The following is a 17,969-nucleotide window of genomic DNA, read 5'->3' as shown; positions in this document are numbered from 1 at the left end:
GACCCAATACAAAAGTGAGCAAATAACACTAGAGTATTCATAATTTAATTGGTCAATATCTAGTAACCTTTGCTCACTTTTGTAATTTTCACCTCCTTTCAAGATACACAATCGATTCCCAGACTATTGAAGAATGAGATCGAAGATTGAAAGATTAATGTTTGACCAATCAGAATAAAAGGAATCAAAATTTCCATGTCCTCATTGGTGAAATTTCAATCTTTAATCTTTAATCTCAATCTTCAATGCATAGTCTGATTCCGATCTATGACTTTAGTGGAAATCCGTTTGGGCCGAATAGGTTATTTGATATTGTTCAACTATGCATGGTTGGCAATAATGGCAGCCGTGATGGCATTTATCATGTCTACTCTCATGTCTTATCTGTGTCCGGTGTCGAGTATCGTTGTTAGTTGAACGAATTTTTATCTTGCCGTTATTTCTCGTTGATCATTTCGTGAAAAAGTTAATTATTTATACAATACCTTTTGTTTACATGAAGATACAACTATCGTCATGACGACCGCGTTGTATTTAGAGCATTATCTCGACAGTGAGTATTTGCATTGTTTGTACATACATTGTATACGTAGTACTAGCTTATTTTTTCAAATTCTTACATTAATTTTTTTTTTATTCTCCGAGAGAGATGAAAATACAGTAGAAAAATGTAGATCATCTCAAACGCGTTTTATTTTTTTTTTATTTACTTAATAAATCCTATTTTTTCCTCGCGTCTAACTTTTTCTATATCTTCTAAAATTTTTGTTTGTTTACATTGTGCGGAATTACGTTTATTTCTCAATAGAAGTTTGAAATTATAAAAGTACTTTCTGTTAGTGTCTGAATTGAAGGATTTGATATTTTTTATTAGATACCTAACCTAACTTTTTTAAAAATAAAAGTTGATTGAAAAGAAGAATAATTTGTAATATTTTTTTAACTCTTTTGAGAGATATAATTTTTATTATGTTTATATATAAGTCTAATTTATATGCATCAATTAAAGTTAATTTAATATTGAATTTAATTTTTGAGATAAATTAAACTGTATATTCAAAATTAGACTCTACTTCTCGTTAATTTTAGTAGTTTTCCTTGTAATTAAAGTCGTTTACACTCACTTTACTTGAAATAGATATATATATATATATATGAAATATTTGACAAAAGCAAAATATAAAATTTTATTGTAGTCCAGTGCAGTTAAAGAATTATTCTTTTAAATGTACTTACAAGCATATAACAAATATGCAAAATAGTTCTTTAGTTAGTATTGGCTGTATTTAGCAGAGAGAAAACTAATTAATTAATATTTAGTATGATTCTTTAATATGATTAATTCCTATACTTATGTTAGATCCAGCAAAAAACTAGAGGCAAAAATCAATCATATTAAAAAATTCTATCACTAAGTGCTAACTGATTAATTTTTTCGCTGAACATAGTTCACTGAACATGTCTAAAATCAATGTATAGGAAATCGAAAGTAGTTATCGTCAAAACGATAATTAGGTAGAAGGAATTAATTTGAATATTACATTATTATCTGAGAATTTTTTGACAGACTTAGTAAAATTTGATTTTGTAGTTTAATATAAATAGTTGCTAATATAAAAAAAGATTGTTTTTTGAAATTTAACAAAGAGGTTATTTTTGTAGAAAATATAAGTACTATTAAAAATTAATATTTTCAAGTAAGTAATCACTACTATTTTACTTCAAAATTTTCAGTTTGAACTATTATAAAAGTAAAAGTATTGAAGTATATATTTAAAAACATTATTTTTATCTTATTTAACCATTATTAGCAATTCTTAATCTAACATTAACAATTGTATTATTAAAAAGTGCTAAAAAACAATTCAATGTTTCTAAGATCATTTGAATCACTATTATGATTACTCATAAGGCAAAAAAAATCGCTTCTATGCACACTTTCATGATAATTTACAATATGTATTGATAGCTCAAATGAATTTTTCAATCTTATAAACAATTACAATGGCGACTAAATGACTTCAGGAAGTTTGATTGCCTTTGGCATGTTTTGATAATATAATTGCCATGTTATATTAAGCATTGCTAACAATTAAATAAAATATATTTTTAAATACTTAAACATTTTTATTTTTATAATTGTTCAAACTATTGCATAAAATAGAAGTGGAACAGTAATAACTTAAGGGTCCTCTACATAGATGGTCGTGGAGTCTTAAGTTGTAGGAAACCAACCAATCACAATCAAATGTAAGGGTATAACTCGATTAGAATCAATTTCCTACGACTTAAGATTCCACGACCATCTACGACTTCTGTAGAGGATCCTTTACTTATAAAAATATTGATTTTTAATGCCACTGATGTTCTCTCTCTCTCTCTCTCTCTCTCTCTCTCTCTCTCTAAAATGATTTTATTTAATTTTATCTAATTTTAAAACAATTTTTTTTTGTTATCGACTATTTATAAGCTACAGAAATGCTTCTATTGACTAAAAAATTCTCAGATAATAATGCAATATTCAAATTAATTCTGTATAGTTATAGATTTGGAGATGAACACATACATTTGATTCCCTTATGTGCGTTACAGGTCTCGAGCATTTGCCAATTGAATTACAAAGGAATTTTACACTAATGCGTGACTTAGATGCTAGAGCGCAAGGTCTTATGAAAGATATCGATAAACTAGCAGATGATTATTTGAGGAATATGAAGAAGGAATTACCAGAAAAGAAAAAAGAACAACTCGCTCATATACAAAGTCTCTTTAACAAGGCTAAGGAATATGGAGATGACAAGGTCCAACTAGCTATCCAAACTTACGAATTAGTCGACAAGCACATCAGACGACTGGATTCAGATCTGGCAAGATTTGAGGCAGAGATACAGGACAAAACATTAAACAGTAATAGAGCACAGGAGGAGAGCAATGCTAGCAAAAAGGGTAGGAAGAAACTCAAGGAGAAGGAGAAGAGGAAAAAGGGTACGGTAGTTAGCAGTGAGGATGAAGCTAAGAATGCAAGAAAGAAACAGAAGAAAGGTATGTTAATTAAGTTATACAATTGTAACTTGCTATAATTTCATAAATTTTTAAATCCATTACGTCTTATTATAAATGTATATATTTTCATATCAGGTGGCTCAGTAGCTTCAGCATCGTCCACTGGTGTTGTGGGAAGTGGCGCCCAGGTAGATGCAACAGCACTCGGCCATCCAGCCGACGTTCTTGACATGCCTGTCGATCCTAACGAACCGACTTACTGTCTTTGTCATCAAGTATCATATGGAGAAATGATTGGTTGTGATAATCCAGATGTAAGTTTTGTTTAAATCTTTTTACTGCCATATCTATTAGACATTAAACGAATGAAACTTTATTTTTTTTTAATGAATTTTTTTTCAATTTTCATTTTAATTCTCGATGCCACAGGACAAGATAATTAATTCTTTTTTTCTTTTTTATTTTAGTGCCCTATAGAATGGTTCCACTTCGCCTGTGTGGGGTTAACAACAAAACCTAAAGGAAAATGGTATTGTCCCAAATGTACGCAAGATCGCAAAAAGAAATAAATGGAAATGATTATCACCTATTTGAAGAAAAAATTAGTGCAAAACTGTTTCATATTGAAAGTAAATCACCTTTTGTATAAAAGGACGATAGAAAATTTATAAGAGATGTAAAGAAAGAGAGGGGGAGAGAGAGAGAGAGAGAGAGAGAGAGAGAGAGAGAGAGAGAGAGAGAGAGCGAGAGCTGCATTTCCATTTGCATCTAATATTAATAACGAGGCAATTCTTTTATTTTTACGTGACCCGTATAATAATAAATATGACACGCAATCACATATTCACTTATCGTTATAATAATGTCTATAAATAATTTCTTCAGAAATAATTATTGTAATAAATTAAATTTCCTTTTATCACCATAGAATTACATTACGGGTTTTTTTTCTATATAAAAAGGAGTCTTAAAAAATTAACATAATGTCATGGTTTATTTCGAGCTATAATTGAATTAACTTAAAATTAATATAATTAACAAACATTTCGGCTTAAAAAGTCTTCAGTGTTACAACACAGAAATACAATCTTAAATTAACGAATAAAGAAAACGGATACAATGAAAATTTAAAAATCATAAATGATGAAGTGTCATAATATAAAAAAATATAAAATATAAAAAAAATTTGAACGTCAATAAGTATCCCGCCAGATGAAAATTTTTCAAACGAGCAACAATCTTCTTTATTGTACTTAACCGGATCTTTGAGAGTTTATTCAATTATAGCTCGAAATAAGCCATGACATTGTATTAATTTTTTAAGAAAATATACGAGCATTTTTTATTCCATTTTAAAAGGAGTCTATTGAAGCGACTATAATTTGTATATATAATGAGATTAAGATCTCATTTTTTAATGTGTCAAATGGATGATACATAAATGACATTTTATTATTGATTCAAATATCATAGATGAATTTTTATTATTAATTTTAGATGTAATGGAAGCGCAGTTCGAATGTAAACCCATCACAGATGGAAAACGTTTTGAGAATCGGCCATCGTCTCGCTATCGCTTCACAACACATTCTCTTTATATATTATATATTAAAATAGTAACTTATTATTGATAATGCAAATCGCGCTTTACATTTTCGATGGCTGTTTCTTGAATATATCTGTGATTTCACTCGATGAGACTATTATATTTATCGACTTACAATTTTAATTAGTATATTAAATTAACGTTATTGTTTTTACATGTTAAGAAACAACGCTTTATACACATGAAGTAAACTCCTGTTGATGATGAAAAATGTATTATAAACGAAGTATGGCAATATGATTAAAAAAAATATATTTAGTTCATCGAAACTTATTTTGTCTACTTTCTATGTCTACCTTTTCATTGCTAAATATTTACAAAATATATTTACAAACGTTTTCAATTAATTACTTAATAGCGCTATCGTACAATTATGCTCGAGTAATGAATAAAATCCAGATTTGAAGTTGCTTCAATTCTTTCGACGAAATGTCGCGAAGTCTGTTCGCTACAAACTTTCGCAACTTTCTTCAATAATATTGTTTGAATTGCTTATTCTTAAAAATATTTTTTAAGGCTATATTTTTATAGCATTTTGTATCAATATATCCTAATGAAGATATAAGTCAGAACATAAATAGAAGGTTTATAAATATTGTAGAAGCCGTTACAAATGTATATGAGATAAACATGTTTTCTGAGCAAATATTAAAAACGCGACTAGAACGTTGCAGAAATCTCCTTGTCGGGAAGAGATTAAGGGATACCGGATTGTCTGTTGCAGCACTGACTGGGTGGTACGGTCCAATTATACTGATAACTCATGCGATTCCTAAATTCTTTAGGACACAGTGCGCCTAAGGAGGCCTGGTAATAGTCGTGCATACTCAGCATATTCTGGACCGTAAGTTTGTGCGTAATTATATACTGATTGGAACAACCACGTGATCTGTATTCCGTATCGAAGCGTACGTCGTGCTTCCTCTCAATGTTCGCCAGTGGTGCAAGCCAGAGGCCGACGGAGACATCTTCGGAATTGTGTAATCTAGGATTATGCAGGTGCATGAGTTTGAAAGAAAAATAGCACAGAAAGAATTAATTAAGACTAAGATGTAAAGCTTGTGAAAAATTTTGTTAGAATTCTTTATATAATTTTTCAAAATAATTTTAATAATTTAGAAAATTTCTCAGATTTTTTTTATACGAATTGATATATTTTTTATGAATTGTGAAATATTGAAAATATATAAGACTTTATAATTTCTGAAGACAATTTCGCTTGTAAACTCTAAAAAAGTTTAAAATATTTTTGCAGAAATTTTCATAAGTTTAAAATATGACAAATTCTTAAAAATATGAGAAAACTATACATCAAAGTTAAATACAGAAAATTTTGTACATGATTCGCAGCCATACTCACTTAAGAATGTCTGCATTCTTAGCAATAAACTCGACGAGATTGTAAGACAGAACGTATCCGCCACCTACGGCATAAGGAAGATAATAATCACACAGGATCCAATCGGTTTCCTTCCAGGGACCGCTCCTCTTCACTTGTGCTCGTCCATTGAAGAAGCCCCAATAGAGTTCTCGCTTAGTGCCTTTGCTCTGCCACTTGTCGAGCTCCTTCAGGATCTTATGCACCAGCACATATGAGTCATCGTCGCATTTCAGCAGGTAGTCAAAGTCGTAATGCTCGTGGACGGCTTTCAGGGTATGGAGAACCTTATAGTAACAATAACAACAATAATAATTATTATATATTGTTGAGTAGAATGATTGACAATTAGAAATCAATAAATCAATTAAATATTGTACAAAGAAGTAGTGATTATAATTAAATAAGAGAATCCTCCTATATTCAGTCAAAGCGGGTCTTGTTAATGCTTAAATATTTCTGTGTGAATTTAAAAACATATCTGATTGTACAACATGCGCCCCGAATTCTTATTTAATTAAATTTACTTTTATTAATCTTTAAATTCGTATAATATTGTTTATCACGCATCTTCTTGAAATATAATGCTCGTTTACTAGTTATTGATTATTGCGATAAATGTTGCTGAAATTTTGGTGGTCGAATTGGTATGTCATTTTTTTTCCATCCTAAAAAGTCGGAAATTTCAAGTTCACACAAACTCTGGCTGAGATAACATTTTTCGTAATAAAATTATTTGCAGATATAAGATTCTCATTAATCTAATCTAATGATTAATATTCTTATAAAGATGCTTATTTACATCAAAAATCATTAAATTACTTGTCAAGAGTAGTGTAGTAATTATTATAATATTACTACTCTAATTCTACTCATGATTGCATTAAAAGATCGAAAAAGATTTCGTAGATTGCAGAATTAAATATGTCCTTATATAAATTCGCACAGAAATATTTCAGCGCTAAAATCCATTTTGACCGAATATAGGAGTTCTCTTATTTAATTAGATTTGTTCTCATCGATCCTTACATTTGTATCATCATGACATAAATAATGATTATATGTTACAAATTATGATTATTACGTAAGTAATAAATAATATATCACAGTTATAATACAAAGTTTGGTTATCAATCGTGATTATCAGACGTGATATCAGACGTAAAATTATAGCCCTATAGAAACAAAGCTCTACCTGATATAGACATATACAAAGTGATTTTAACATATTTCGTCACTCATCATGAACAGGTAGAGTGAATCGAACTGAGTCGAAAATCATCTACCATTTTGCAGTTTACGCAATAGTTAACGAGATATTAATTGCTAAAAATTGCCAAATATTGGTCTTGAATAATTTTTTTACATAATTTTTAAATACTATCAACTTTATAGAAAAACTGCAAGAGACAAAAATCATTTATTTTCTTCTCTAAAGAACTCTAAAAATTTTTTCAGAATTTTGCATCAACTTTTTAGTTGCATTTTCTTATTTTTACCAAAATGAGAAAATATAATATTAAAAAATTCTGAAAAAATTCTCAGAACTTTATGAGAAGAAAATAAATGATTTTTGTCTCTTGCAACTTTTCTATAAAGTTGATTGTATTTGAGTAAAAAATTATTCAAGATCAATATTTGGTAATTTTTACTAATTAATATTTTATTAACTATTGCGAAAATTGCAAAATGGTAGAGGACTTTTCGACTCAGTTCGATTCACTCTACCTGCTCATAATGAATAACGAAATATGTTAAAATCACCCTGTATAAGATATACAATAATTAATAGAATACCACACGATATTGGCTGTTACAAACTGTTACCTTCTTCGTTAGCATGCTGTAAGAGTCTTGCAGTCTGGGCAACAGTAACAGATCATCGAACTTCTGTTTCTCTGATTGCAGAGTATTCCTCTGTTCGGGTAGGATGTCCTGGGTGCCGATGACAAAGAAGTGCTTCACCGTGGCATCGTGCTCGGCCAGCCAGGTCTTCCTGATGGTGTTACGGCGTTCCAGGTTGTCCGGGCTGCTTAGAATCAGGGCAATCAACCGGTGCTTGAGCTTGCTTCCTGGAGTCTGTCGATTCGATTGACATTCCCGCTCGGGCAAGTAGCGCAGGCACAGGAAGACAAAGACTACCGCGAACAGGAACGCGAGGACGTTTGCCCGGGCGATGAACCTCCGCCGCATGATCGACTGGAGTTTAGGCATGAAATCGAGTCGCAAATATGTCATGAGTCAGTTTTGGGAGCGCCGTGGGAAGAAACCACGAGAGCACGTCTGTCAAATTTCTCCTCGCAAATTCGTACAACCAAACCTCTTCTCACTCGAAGGTAGCACGGCTAGTAATAATTCGCTTTCCGATTCTTTCTCAGATCTCCAACCTTTTGCAAGTAAATCGAATAAACACAAATTCTGTTGAATAAATACAAAACTTTGTTAATAATTATTACCTATTAATCTGGTTAGTTTCGTCAGAAACTATTATAATTTTCAAGATTTTAACATCCGCACTTGATGAATTCTTCACGCTTCTGCAATCCCCCTGACAGACTCTTTACAGATTCGCACGGCCAGTGATGTAACTGGAACACCTTCGATCTCGGAATTGCGATATAAATTGCATACGCGTGTAGATGTAATTCAAAAATATAGAATAAATATCAAAAGAAGACCGAGTCTGTCGACTTTAATTACGCTTCTCGCGCTTCGTCTCCGTTTGCATTATAATCTTCAGCCTTCGATGATATTTCCGTGAGAAATGTGACCACCGTGACTATGAAGTATCGGCTGTCTCGTTTGGCAATGATGAGACAATTCCGAAATCCATAATATAAATTCTCGACCCGCAACAACTACAAACGTCAATGATCAGTTGCATTCTGCGAATCAGCTGATCGGTGCAACTCCGAGCAGGCAGGGAGGCAGGTCGGATTAGGATTGGGTTAGGTTAGGTTAAGTTAGGATATTGACATACGACACGTGCGACGTGCAACGTGCGATGTGCAACATGCGACAGCAAGCGTTCAAGATAGATAAACATTTATATTTTATATATTTATGTATTCGGAAAATACAGCGTATTTAAAATATGAAGTAAATCAAGAGAGTCTTGTGAACTCTTAAATTCCCCTAATTACATGTATTAATTATATAACGGTTCAGATTATTAATTAACACAGAGTCCGAAAAGAATTCTTTTTTTATTCCCGATTTACGAAATGAATTCTTATTTCGTCCCATTTTCTGTTCAAAATGTTTTTGAGAATTAATTCTTTATTTCTTAATTTTGTAAGAATAAATTATATTTTGGTTTTTACTTCGGTTTTTACGTAAATTAAATAGTACTTTTATTAAAAGTAACGTAGAAATATGCATAATAAATATATTTAAGATGAATTATTTTCGAATTGAAATGAATTAGTTCAGTCGTGCTGTCTGAATATTAATTAATATTCCAAAAATAAATATTAGAATTCCCATATGTGTGAAATATTTTAAGATTTTTTATTCTATAATTTCTAAAAAAATAACTTTTTTCAGATTTGACAAGATTTTATCAGAAATCATATAGGATGAAAAATTTTAGAAATTTTATTTTAATATACCTCAGAATTCATATACTGTGTTCCTCGAATCGGTCATCACTTTATGTATTTCGACAATTGTTTTTATGGTTGTATTCGAAAATTTACCGTCAGTATTGAAAATTTAAAATTTACGTCACGTGCATTACAGATTTTCAGCACTGGCAGTTATTAGAACACAGTCTACATATATATGTTTTCTACAGTCATGTTTGCATGTAATAAACTGCAGATTTTATATACAATCTATAAGATCTATCTATAATAATTAAATTATCTTAGAATAGAATAATTAATCTAACAATCTGATATATACTGCTATATCGATGAATTCATTTTTTTTTATATATTAGGTGTTGGAATTAATTCGTAGCGTTTTTTAATGAAAGAATGTTATTTATTTCACATGAGCATTAAAAAATACATTAATGAAAGTACTTCCCATCACTTGTAAAACGCTACAAATTAATTCCAACACCTAATACTATAAAAATATGGAAAGAAAAATATTGTATGATTTTAATTTTAAAAAATTTGACGATTTTTGGGGTTAAAAAATGAACAATTTTAACTTTTTTCTTACCCAATTAATTCTTCATTAAAAATAACAAATTTTGGTTAAAAACATTTTATCATCAACCCAGAAGTAACTCAAAAATCATTGCAACCGATTCGAGGAACACTTGCACACAATTTGTACAAAGAATTAAAAAAAATTTCTAAAAAGTTATAAAATTTATGTTACATACATTCTGAAAATTTTGAAATTAAAAAAATCCAAAAAAATTAGGTGAAAAAAATTCTAAGAAAAATTTTTATCAAAGTAGACGTAAGATCCGCTGATGACCATTCTGTTGTTATTTATCTTTGTGTTGTGCTTTTAAATTCCTTTTCTCTTTCATTTTTTTCGAGGCGTAAAAGGAAATAATTTTATGTATCTGTATTTAAAAAAATTTTGAATTTACGACATTAAAGCGAAACATTCCACAAAGTGGAAACTCGTAAACTGCTTCTGCAGTATTTACCATCTGCGGTTTCGAATTCAGGAAGCTCCACAAAGTTTACATCTCATGTGGAATTCTTGTTTGAAGATTTAGCGTTCGAAGAATTTGTTTGTGAAGAACATAATTTATTGCTGGAAATCTAATAATGGAAACGTTTGCTCGGAAACATAAAACAACTAAACTTTTGACAAGACTCACGAAGGAATTTTTTCTTTTCGTCATTAAGTACCATTACCCGTTCTCGGCTGCCGCAGTCCGCAGCTTCTCTTTACATAGTCACCGTAGACTCGCGATGAAATAAAGTACAATAGTTCTCATTGGCAAAACGACGTTTGATATTGATACAAATAAATTATTGTTTTTTTTTCCTCTTGATACACATTTATAATCGTTACGTACAACACACTCGATTTGGCACTGTTTTAGTCACGTTACGTGATGAATCCCGATCCTGATATGAAATTCTTGAGTTGCAAGTTCGGTATTGTGATTCGGAAACACAGATTTCGATGTGACCAATGCGTTCTCCGGATAAGGCACATAGTGAGGTGCGCAAGCTATGTCAAATCGAAACGAAACTCGATGCCGGTGAAAACGTAGTGCAGAAGTTCAGAAGTGCTATCGGGATATAGTGCCATCAAATACAACTATCTGTAAAAATCTACTTAAGCTAGCGTACGATTATCATCTGCGGCTTAAAAGTAATTATATTTACTCCTCGCTTAATTAAACCACACAGTTGACTCTTAGTACAAAGAATATGTATATAATCATCACATGTATATCAACAGATTTGTATTTCGATTATTACTACAACTGATTTTACTCAACAATCTTGTGTCGCAGATTTAGCATTGCGCGCGTATGTGTGTATGCGTTTTATGTGTGTAATTGCAATATGGCAAAGGAAATGTGAAGTCGCATGCGAATTTTCCATTGTTAAAAATCCTATTCGTTAACAATAATTCAATAGCGAAATTTCACGAAAATAGTATATATATAGATATATATATATATATTTTTTTGCAGAATAATGGAAACTACGGTATATGTCCTTTACCATATACTTTGATGCGACCAACGCTGCAGTTTGTAAAAAAATTCGATAAAATACAGAATCACATTATTATAACAGCATATTCTTTTTACGTTTTGATTTCATTTCTAACTGTGGTATACACATACATCGCAAATAGAATTACTATTCATCTCTGTAGAATATAATGAAATTTAAAATATGTCTCATAAGCTTCATTAAAAAAATTGATTTTAAAAATATTTTAAAAAATTTCATTAAAAAAATATTATATACTTAGATAATCTGTAAGAATGACAAAAGACAATATAACGTGAAGATATATGTATATTTTCATGATTTATAAAAAATACAAGAAAATGTTGTAATTGATGATCTAAACATACTGTGATATCACTTTTTCCATTTATTTTTCATTTTGCCATGTTTACGTGATTCTGATTTTATCCATTTTAAGAAGTATTTTACAAAAAGATTAATTTAAAAATTTTCGAGACGTACGAAGTAAAAATTTTTCGATCAACTCCTTTCTTTCTCGTTACGTCTAAAACTGTGAAAATATTAATTTGCTCTCTATAAGTCTATTTAATTAAGTACAAAAGAGTTTTATTTCAACATTGCCTATCTTTTTTTTCCTAGTATGAGGCATATATATACATATAAACGTATATATGTATACATATATACATATACATATATTTAGCAGCTAATCTGTATATAATACATAAACATGATGACTCTGTGTAGCATATTCAATTGATTTCTTTATGTAACTAAAGTCTTGCTATTCAAGAGAAACTGCTTATATTTTGAACGAATAAATTAAACTGTCAAGCATTTTCTCTTTCTCTCTCTCTCTCTCCCTCTCTCTAGATCTTCTAAGTTTGTTCTTATTTATACGAAATTTCGCATTTCGCAAGCTTTATCCCGTTTGATGTATTACAAAGAAAAAAAGAAAGAAAAAAATGATCAATCGAATACTAATATTTACATAACAGACGCAATACGAATGATACAATTCGGTTATGTAAAACTACAGCCATTATTGATTAGAGTAAGTGTATACCCTTAAGCCAGTACATGGATGATAATGTTTTTATGTATTCGCCACGTTCGATTGTCCTCATGACATTGACAATGTTATCAGACACACTTGAGCAGTTCATTACTACCGATGTGTTGTAATAAATGTGTTTTTCGAATATCTACGTCAGTGCTCGCAAAGATTTGTACATTTCGGGCCGATTCCGACGAGCGACCTTAACTACCACTCGAACCTCGGACGTTCTGGGTCAGGAGCGTCTCTGTAACTTAAACGTATTTTAGTTCTTACGTTTATTAAAGAATATTTTTCTTGCAAAATAATTATTTTCTTAAAAAAATCAAATACTAAATTTTCTGAAACATTTTGTCATAATAATTCTTGCCTACTAGAATCTATTCAATAATTGTTATAAATTTACATCGAGAAGTTTCTATATCGTCTTTATGTAATTGTTTAACATTTTTTTTTAAACAATTACATAAAAACGGTATTACGTTAAAGAGAATATTAATAATTAATCGTTAGCCAAGAATTTAAAATGATAAAATTATATCCGCTAGAAAAAAATAGTTATTGCGATATAGAATCCTTGTTACTTGAGACTTTGTAAGACTTCGTATGGAAAACACGGAATTTTTAGATCATGTGTATTTCCTGTCTTCAATCTTCGCAAATCTGTTGTAGAAACTTCTCGATGTAAATTTATAACAATTATTGAATGGTTTCTGGTAGACTTGTTTGTCGTTCACGCGTGACGGTCAATAAAGAATATTTAGATAGTGCAGCTGAGTCACCGTCTAACGACTATAAATTCGAGCAAGAGAATACCAGGATGAATGAAGCTATATTGCTCCTTCGCCAAATTGGTATTTGAGCAATATCCTTGCTTGCTCTAGACATGGAACTGTGGCATGGGGCGCGAGGAACTTTGTCGTCATTGCCAGGCAGAAAGAAGACAATGTTATGCAGTATTCTGTAATCAAGGATTATTTTAAAGACAAAGTAACTGCATTTTGTCCTAAATTTGATAATCCAGACAGTCCAGAGCTGTTAATCTGTGGCGGTGATGATTCCAAAGCTAGAGTTTGGAATGTGGATACGTTGAAGTTGGTAGCGGAATTTGCTTTTGTCGATGGAAGCAAATTGATTGTGGGAGTTGACTGGTCAGTCAAAGATGGAAATCTTGCGTGTGCAGTGAATTTGGAGGGTTTAATGTACTGTAATATACAGTATAAGACTTCGAAAATAGTATCTCTAGGCAAGCTAACTGCTACATGTGTAACTTGTTGTCCCCATGACTCTAGTCTTGTAGCAATAGGTACTAAAAGCGGACTAGTTTATATTGTTTAAAAAGATACAATATTATATAGAATGAGAGGACACAATGAGGACATAGTTAGTTTATCTTGGTGTCCTTCAGACATGAATGTTTTAAATGGAGGAAATAGGAGAGATTTACTTTTAGCTTCTGGTGCAAAAGATAGATCTGTATTCATTTGGAGAGCCGGTAGAGATGGTAGATATGAGACTGTATTAAATATACCAAATACGCCTATGGCTGTCTCATATAAAAGCAAGCTCAACACTCCAAATGGAACCTGGATTGCAATATGTTGGGCAGAGCCCAATTTGCTTTTAACTAGTTCTCTTTGGGGCGAACTTCTTTCTTGGGAATTTTCAATGGACAGAGATAAATCCAAGTATAAATTGTTCCATACATTCCATAATAGAGGATTATTTTCGATAGCTGCTACACCCAATTACGATGGAATATCTGATGACTTGAAAACAAATTCCGAGCTCAGGGTCTGGTCTTTAGCACAAGATCGCTGGGTTATATGTAGCAAATATAACAGTAGGCAAGAATTATTATGACAAAACGTGTTAGTTATTCTAGAAACTTCTCGATGTAAATTTATAACAATTATTGAATAGTTTCTGGAAGAATTATTATAACAAACTGTTTTAGAAAATTTAATATTTGATTTTTTTAAGAAAATAAAAATTATTTTGCAAGAAAAATATTCTTTAATAACATAAGGTACGCACGTTTAAGTTGCAGAGATGCTTCTGAGCCAGAGCGTCACATGAGCGCTCGGCGAGCCTCGAGCGGTAGTGGAGGTAGCGTGCCGGAATCAGCCCGAAATGTGCAAATCTTTGCGAGCACTGATCTACGCCTTGCAATCAACTATATATTAGAATCTGAAAGAAGCGAAAATATCAAAAGCTAAGACCCCTGCTGACAAACATTTATTGATCAGATTAATTTACGTTTTGTAGAGATGGAAAGGAACGCATTACTTGTAATGCCGTTATTTTTATTATCGTTATTTTTTTATAATAAATGATTTGATAATGACGTTACAATTATTCTTGTGAGTAACGCCAAACTTGGAAACAATCATTTTTATTGAGTTTTTAGAAGTGATCCGTTATTGTTATTCATTATTCATTGAAAAAAATAACTCGGTACTTTAATTGTTACATAATGAGCAACGCATTAGTAACATGTTTTACTCGATACGTAACGAGTAAAGTAATGAGTTACTGATACACTTTTTTTAATAAGTAATGCGTAATGTGTGCAGTAACGAGTTATTTTTTAAAAGTGACTTTTCTAATGACGCTATCATTACCATTATGAGTGTAATTGTAATGTTATTTACAATTTATTATTATTAAACCGTTATTATAAGAAAGCAATAGTAACGGTAACGACATTACAAGCAACTCCTATGTTTTTATATGTTTGCATGTGCCGAGACTTTCTTTTTACTATCTAGAGTTTATCCTAAAATAGCTTGAGAAATAGTATTTAGCCGATTCATTAGCTTTTGATACTCTCTGGATCTTGGCGAATGTATCAATTAAGAACATTAGCCCGAGAATTCAGAACGCAATTGAGATTTTTATTCAGTGATGGAGATCTGAGCAAATCCTATTAACGCCTTGTCATCTGGTATTTCGTTCATCGCATAACCAGTGTTCTGTAATAACAATGAGAAGAGATAATCGTATATTTAATAAATATAATCAAATTAAGTGATAAAAACACATTTTGAATTATTATACATATATGTAATATTTAAATATACAATTTTTACATCTGATAATTAAAAGTAACATGAAGACTATTTACCAAGGAAAATGTCACTGTTCGCAATTGTCCTCCACTCTCTATCAATTTTTTTAGATTGGTTTCTATCACTACAATGTCCTTGCCGTCAACCAAGCCCGCAGCAACTAATTCCGCTGCGATACCTTGTGCAGAGTCAACTCCAACAGTAAAATCGAACCTAATATCATTTAGCTCCCGTTTTTCATTTCTGAAAAAAGTATTTTCAGATGATCATCTCATTTTAAAAATGCATTAGATACTGAGGTTGTTATCATCTATAAAAAATGTATAAGTATATGAAAATAATATTTTCATTTGAATTTCACATACCGTAATCTAAGCACCAAGTTTATAGGCGTATTTTGTCCGGTTTCTGGCAAAGCCATTTGGCTCGGTGCTACCCTAATTTGACCATAAAATTCGTCAGGCTCGCCAGCTTCTTCGTCGCTGCTGGTCTTTTCGATTGTGTTGACCGGTAACGTTTCTTTGCACTCATCACTGCTCGAGTCACCGTTGTTTTCTTCTTCCGACCAGACCCATTCTCCGGTCACCGTTCGATGCAAACGACCCGACGTGCCAGGTTGTCTTTTTGACGCCTACAAAAGAAAATTTTTCTTAATATTTCTTAACAACGCTTAAATACAATTTTTCAACTAATTTTAATTTTTGCAAAAGCTGAATAAAAAATAATTAAGTAAACGTATAAATTTGTATATATTGCTTAGTTGATAATAAAATATACCTTTTGTACACGTGTTTCTAAACTGGGTCCAATCGCAACTAACGTTTGCTGTAGATATTTTTTATCTTTGGCTTTTTTAAAAAAGGGATGTTTTAACAACTCAGTAGCTGTTGGTCTAAAAAAGTATACCCATTATTATTTGTAATATACATATTTTACAATTTTACACTCATTTCTATTCTTAATTTTTCTATTTAACAATCTATACTATAAACCATATTATGATAATATCATTTTCAAGTAAGTCGAAGACATCTAACATATTACCCATTTGCTCCAACTATTCTAACTATTTCGGCAAATAGAAGTAGCAATGCAAATGAAATAGTAGGATCCTTACCTCTTAGTAGGATCTTTCTGTAAACAGTCGACAATCATTTTTCGGAATGTTTTTCCGTATGCTTTGTATTGGTCCTTGTCATCCGCAGCGGTATCCAAAGTCGGCGGATCGTTTTGCAGCGTCAGCATCAAGACCTTCATCGGGGGATATTTGTGATACGGCGCCGTGCCGCTTGCCATCTCGATCGCCGTGATGCCAAGTGACCATATATCGGCTTTAAAATCGTAGCCATGGTCCTGCACAAACAGATACGCATATCATAATTGATTCTACAGTAGATAGTACATGTGAGATTGCCAATATCTCATGAAATCGTGCTTGCAAAAGTCACATGCTTGCCAGAACCTTCTGAATGTGATTTATAACTGCAGTCATATACAGGGTGACTCGTCATATCGGAAAATATATTTTTGTATTTGATATCGATTTTTCCATTGACATAGCTATTATCTAACTTTATTCAGCAAAAAGCATCTTTGCTAACTTTCAAAAAGTCTTTTTATCATTTTATATATATATATATATAAATTTAATCAAAATCAAATAAAACAAGATGTACAATTAATATGTAGAGCTGCAAGATTTTTCAAGCATAGGTAAAAGTATTAATATAATGCATAAAGCGGCGTCTATAATGAAATTATATATATATATATATATATATATATATATATATATATATATATATATACACACACACACACACACACATACAGGGTATCCCCTCTGAAAGTTTTTGTCGCTTTTGTGTAGATAGAGCGGACTAAATTGAGTCGAAAAGTCCTCTACCACTTTGCAATTTTCGCAATAGTTAACAAGAGATTAATTACTAAAAATTGCTAAATCTTGAATAATTTTTTACTCAAATACTTTATAGAAAAACTGCAAGAGACAAAAATCACTTATTTTCTTCTCATAAAGTTCTGAGAATTTTTTCAGAATTTTTTAATATCGTATTTTCTCATGTTGGTAAAAATAAAAATAAATATTGCATAAATTGCAAAATGGTAGAGAACTTTTCGACTCAGTTTAGTTAGACACCCTATATATATATATATATAAAGCGTAAAACTTAAACTTTAAGCCTCAAGCCTAAAAAATTGACCA

The 17,969-nt window shown here is 31.1% G+C and overlaps 3 protein-coding genes across 5 annotated transcripts in view; 1 reads left to right on the top strand and 2 right to left on the bottom strand.

The window, feature by feature from the left end:
• Positions 1-201: 201 nt before the first annotated feature.
• Ing5 (inhibitor of growth protein 5) lies at positions 202-4,878 on the top strand. Its single transcript, XM_011070872.2, has 4 exons — positions 202-553; positions 2,593-3,042; positions 3,139-3,317; positions 3,471-4,878. Exons 1-4 carry the CDS (start codon positions 517-519, stop codon positions 3,570-3,572), a joined length of 768 nt encoding a protein of 255 aa, XP_011069174.1. The 5' UTR covers positions 202-516; the 3' UTR covers positions 3,573-4,878.
• beta3GalTII (beta-1,3-galactosyltransferase 6) lies at positions 4,845-9,931 on the bottom strand. Its single transcript, XM_011070871.2, has 4 exons — positions 8,444-9,931; positions 7,815-8,374; positions 5,970-6,274; positions 4,845-5,594 (listed from the first exon to the last, which is right to left on the bottom strand). Exons 2-4 carry the CDS (start codon positions 8,223-8,225, stop codon positions 5,306-5,308), a joined length of 1,005 nt encoding a protein of 334 aa, XP_011069173.1. The 5' UTR covers positions 8,226-8,374; positions 8,444-9,931; the 3' UTR covers positions 4,845-5,305.
• A 961-nt stretch (positions 9,932-10,892) lies between these two features.
• The window catches only part of LOC105155002 (serine/threonine-protein kinase OSR1), a 39,571-nt gene continuing 32,494 nt past the window's right edge, over positions 10,893-17,969 (bottom strand). For 2 of the 3 annotated variants that reach the window (XM_087412256.1, XM_087412258.1), the window contains 5 exons: positions 16,863-17,100; positions 16,523-16,637; positions 16,111-16,376; positions 15,802-15,988; positions 10,893-15,649 (listed from right to left, as the gene is read on the bottom strand). In XM_087412256.1, the coding sequence (XP_087268382.1) occupies positions 15,572-15,649; positions 15,802-15,988; positions 16,111-16,376; positions 16,523-16,637; positions 16,863-17,100 (884 nt within the window). In that variant the 3' untranslated portion in view covers positions 10,893-15,571. The remainder of the gene's footprint in view (positions 15,650-15,801; positions 15,989-16,110; positions 16,377-16,522; positions 16,638-16,862; positions 17,101-17,969) is intronic. The other variant, XM_087412257.1, reaches the window with a different exon arrangement.

The sequence above is a fragment of the Acromyrmex echinatior genome, chromosome 13 (assembly GCF_024713525.1).
Source record: "Acromyrmex echinatior isolate Ae372 chromosome 13, ASM2471352v2, whole genome shotgun sequence".
NCBI classification, from domain to species: Eukaryota; Metazoa; Arthropoda; class Insecta; order Hymenoptera; family Formicidae; genus Acromyrmex; species Acromyrmex echinatior.
Note: the sequence above shows the minus strand (reverse complement) of the source record. Positions and strands in the feature narration are given on the sequence as shown.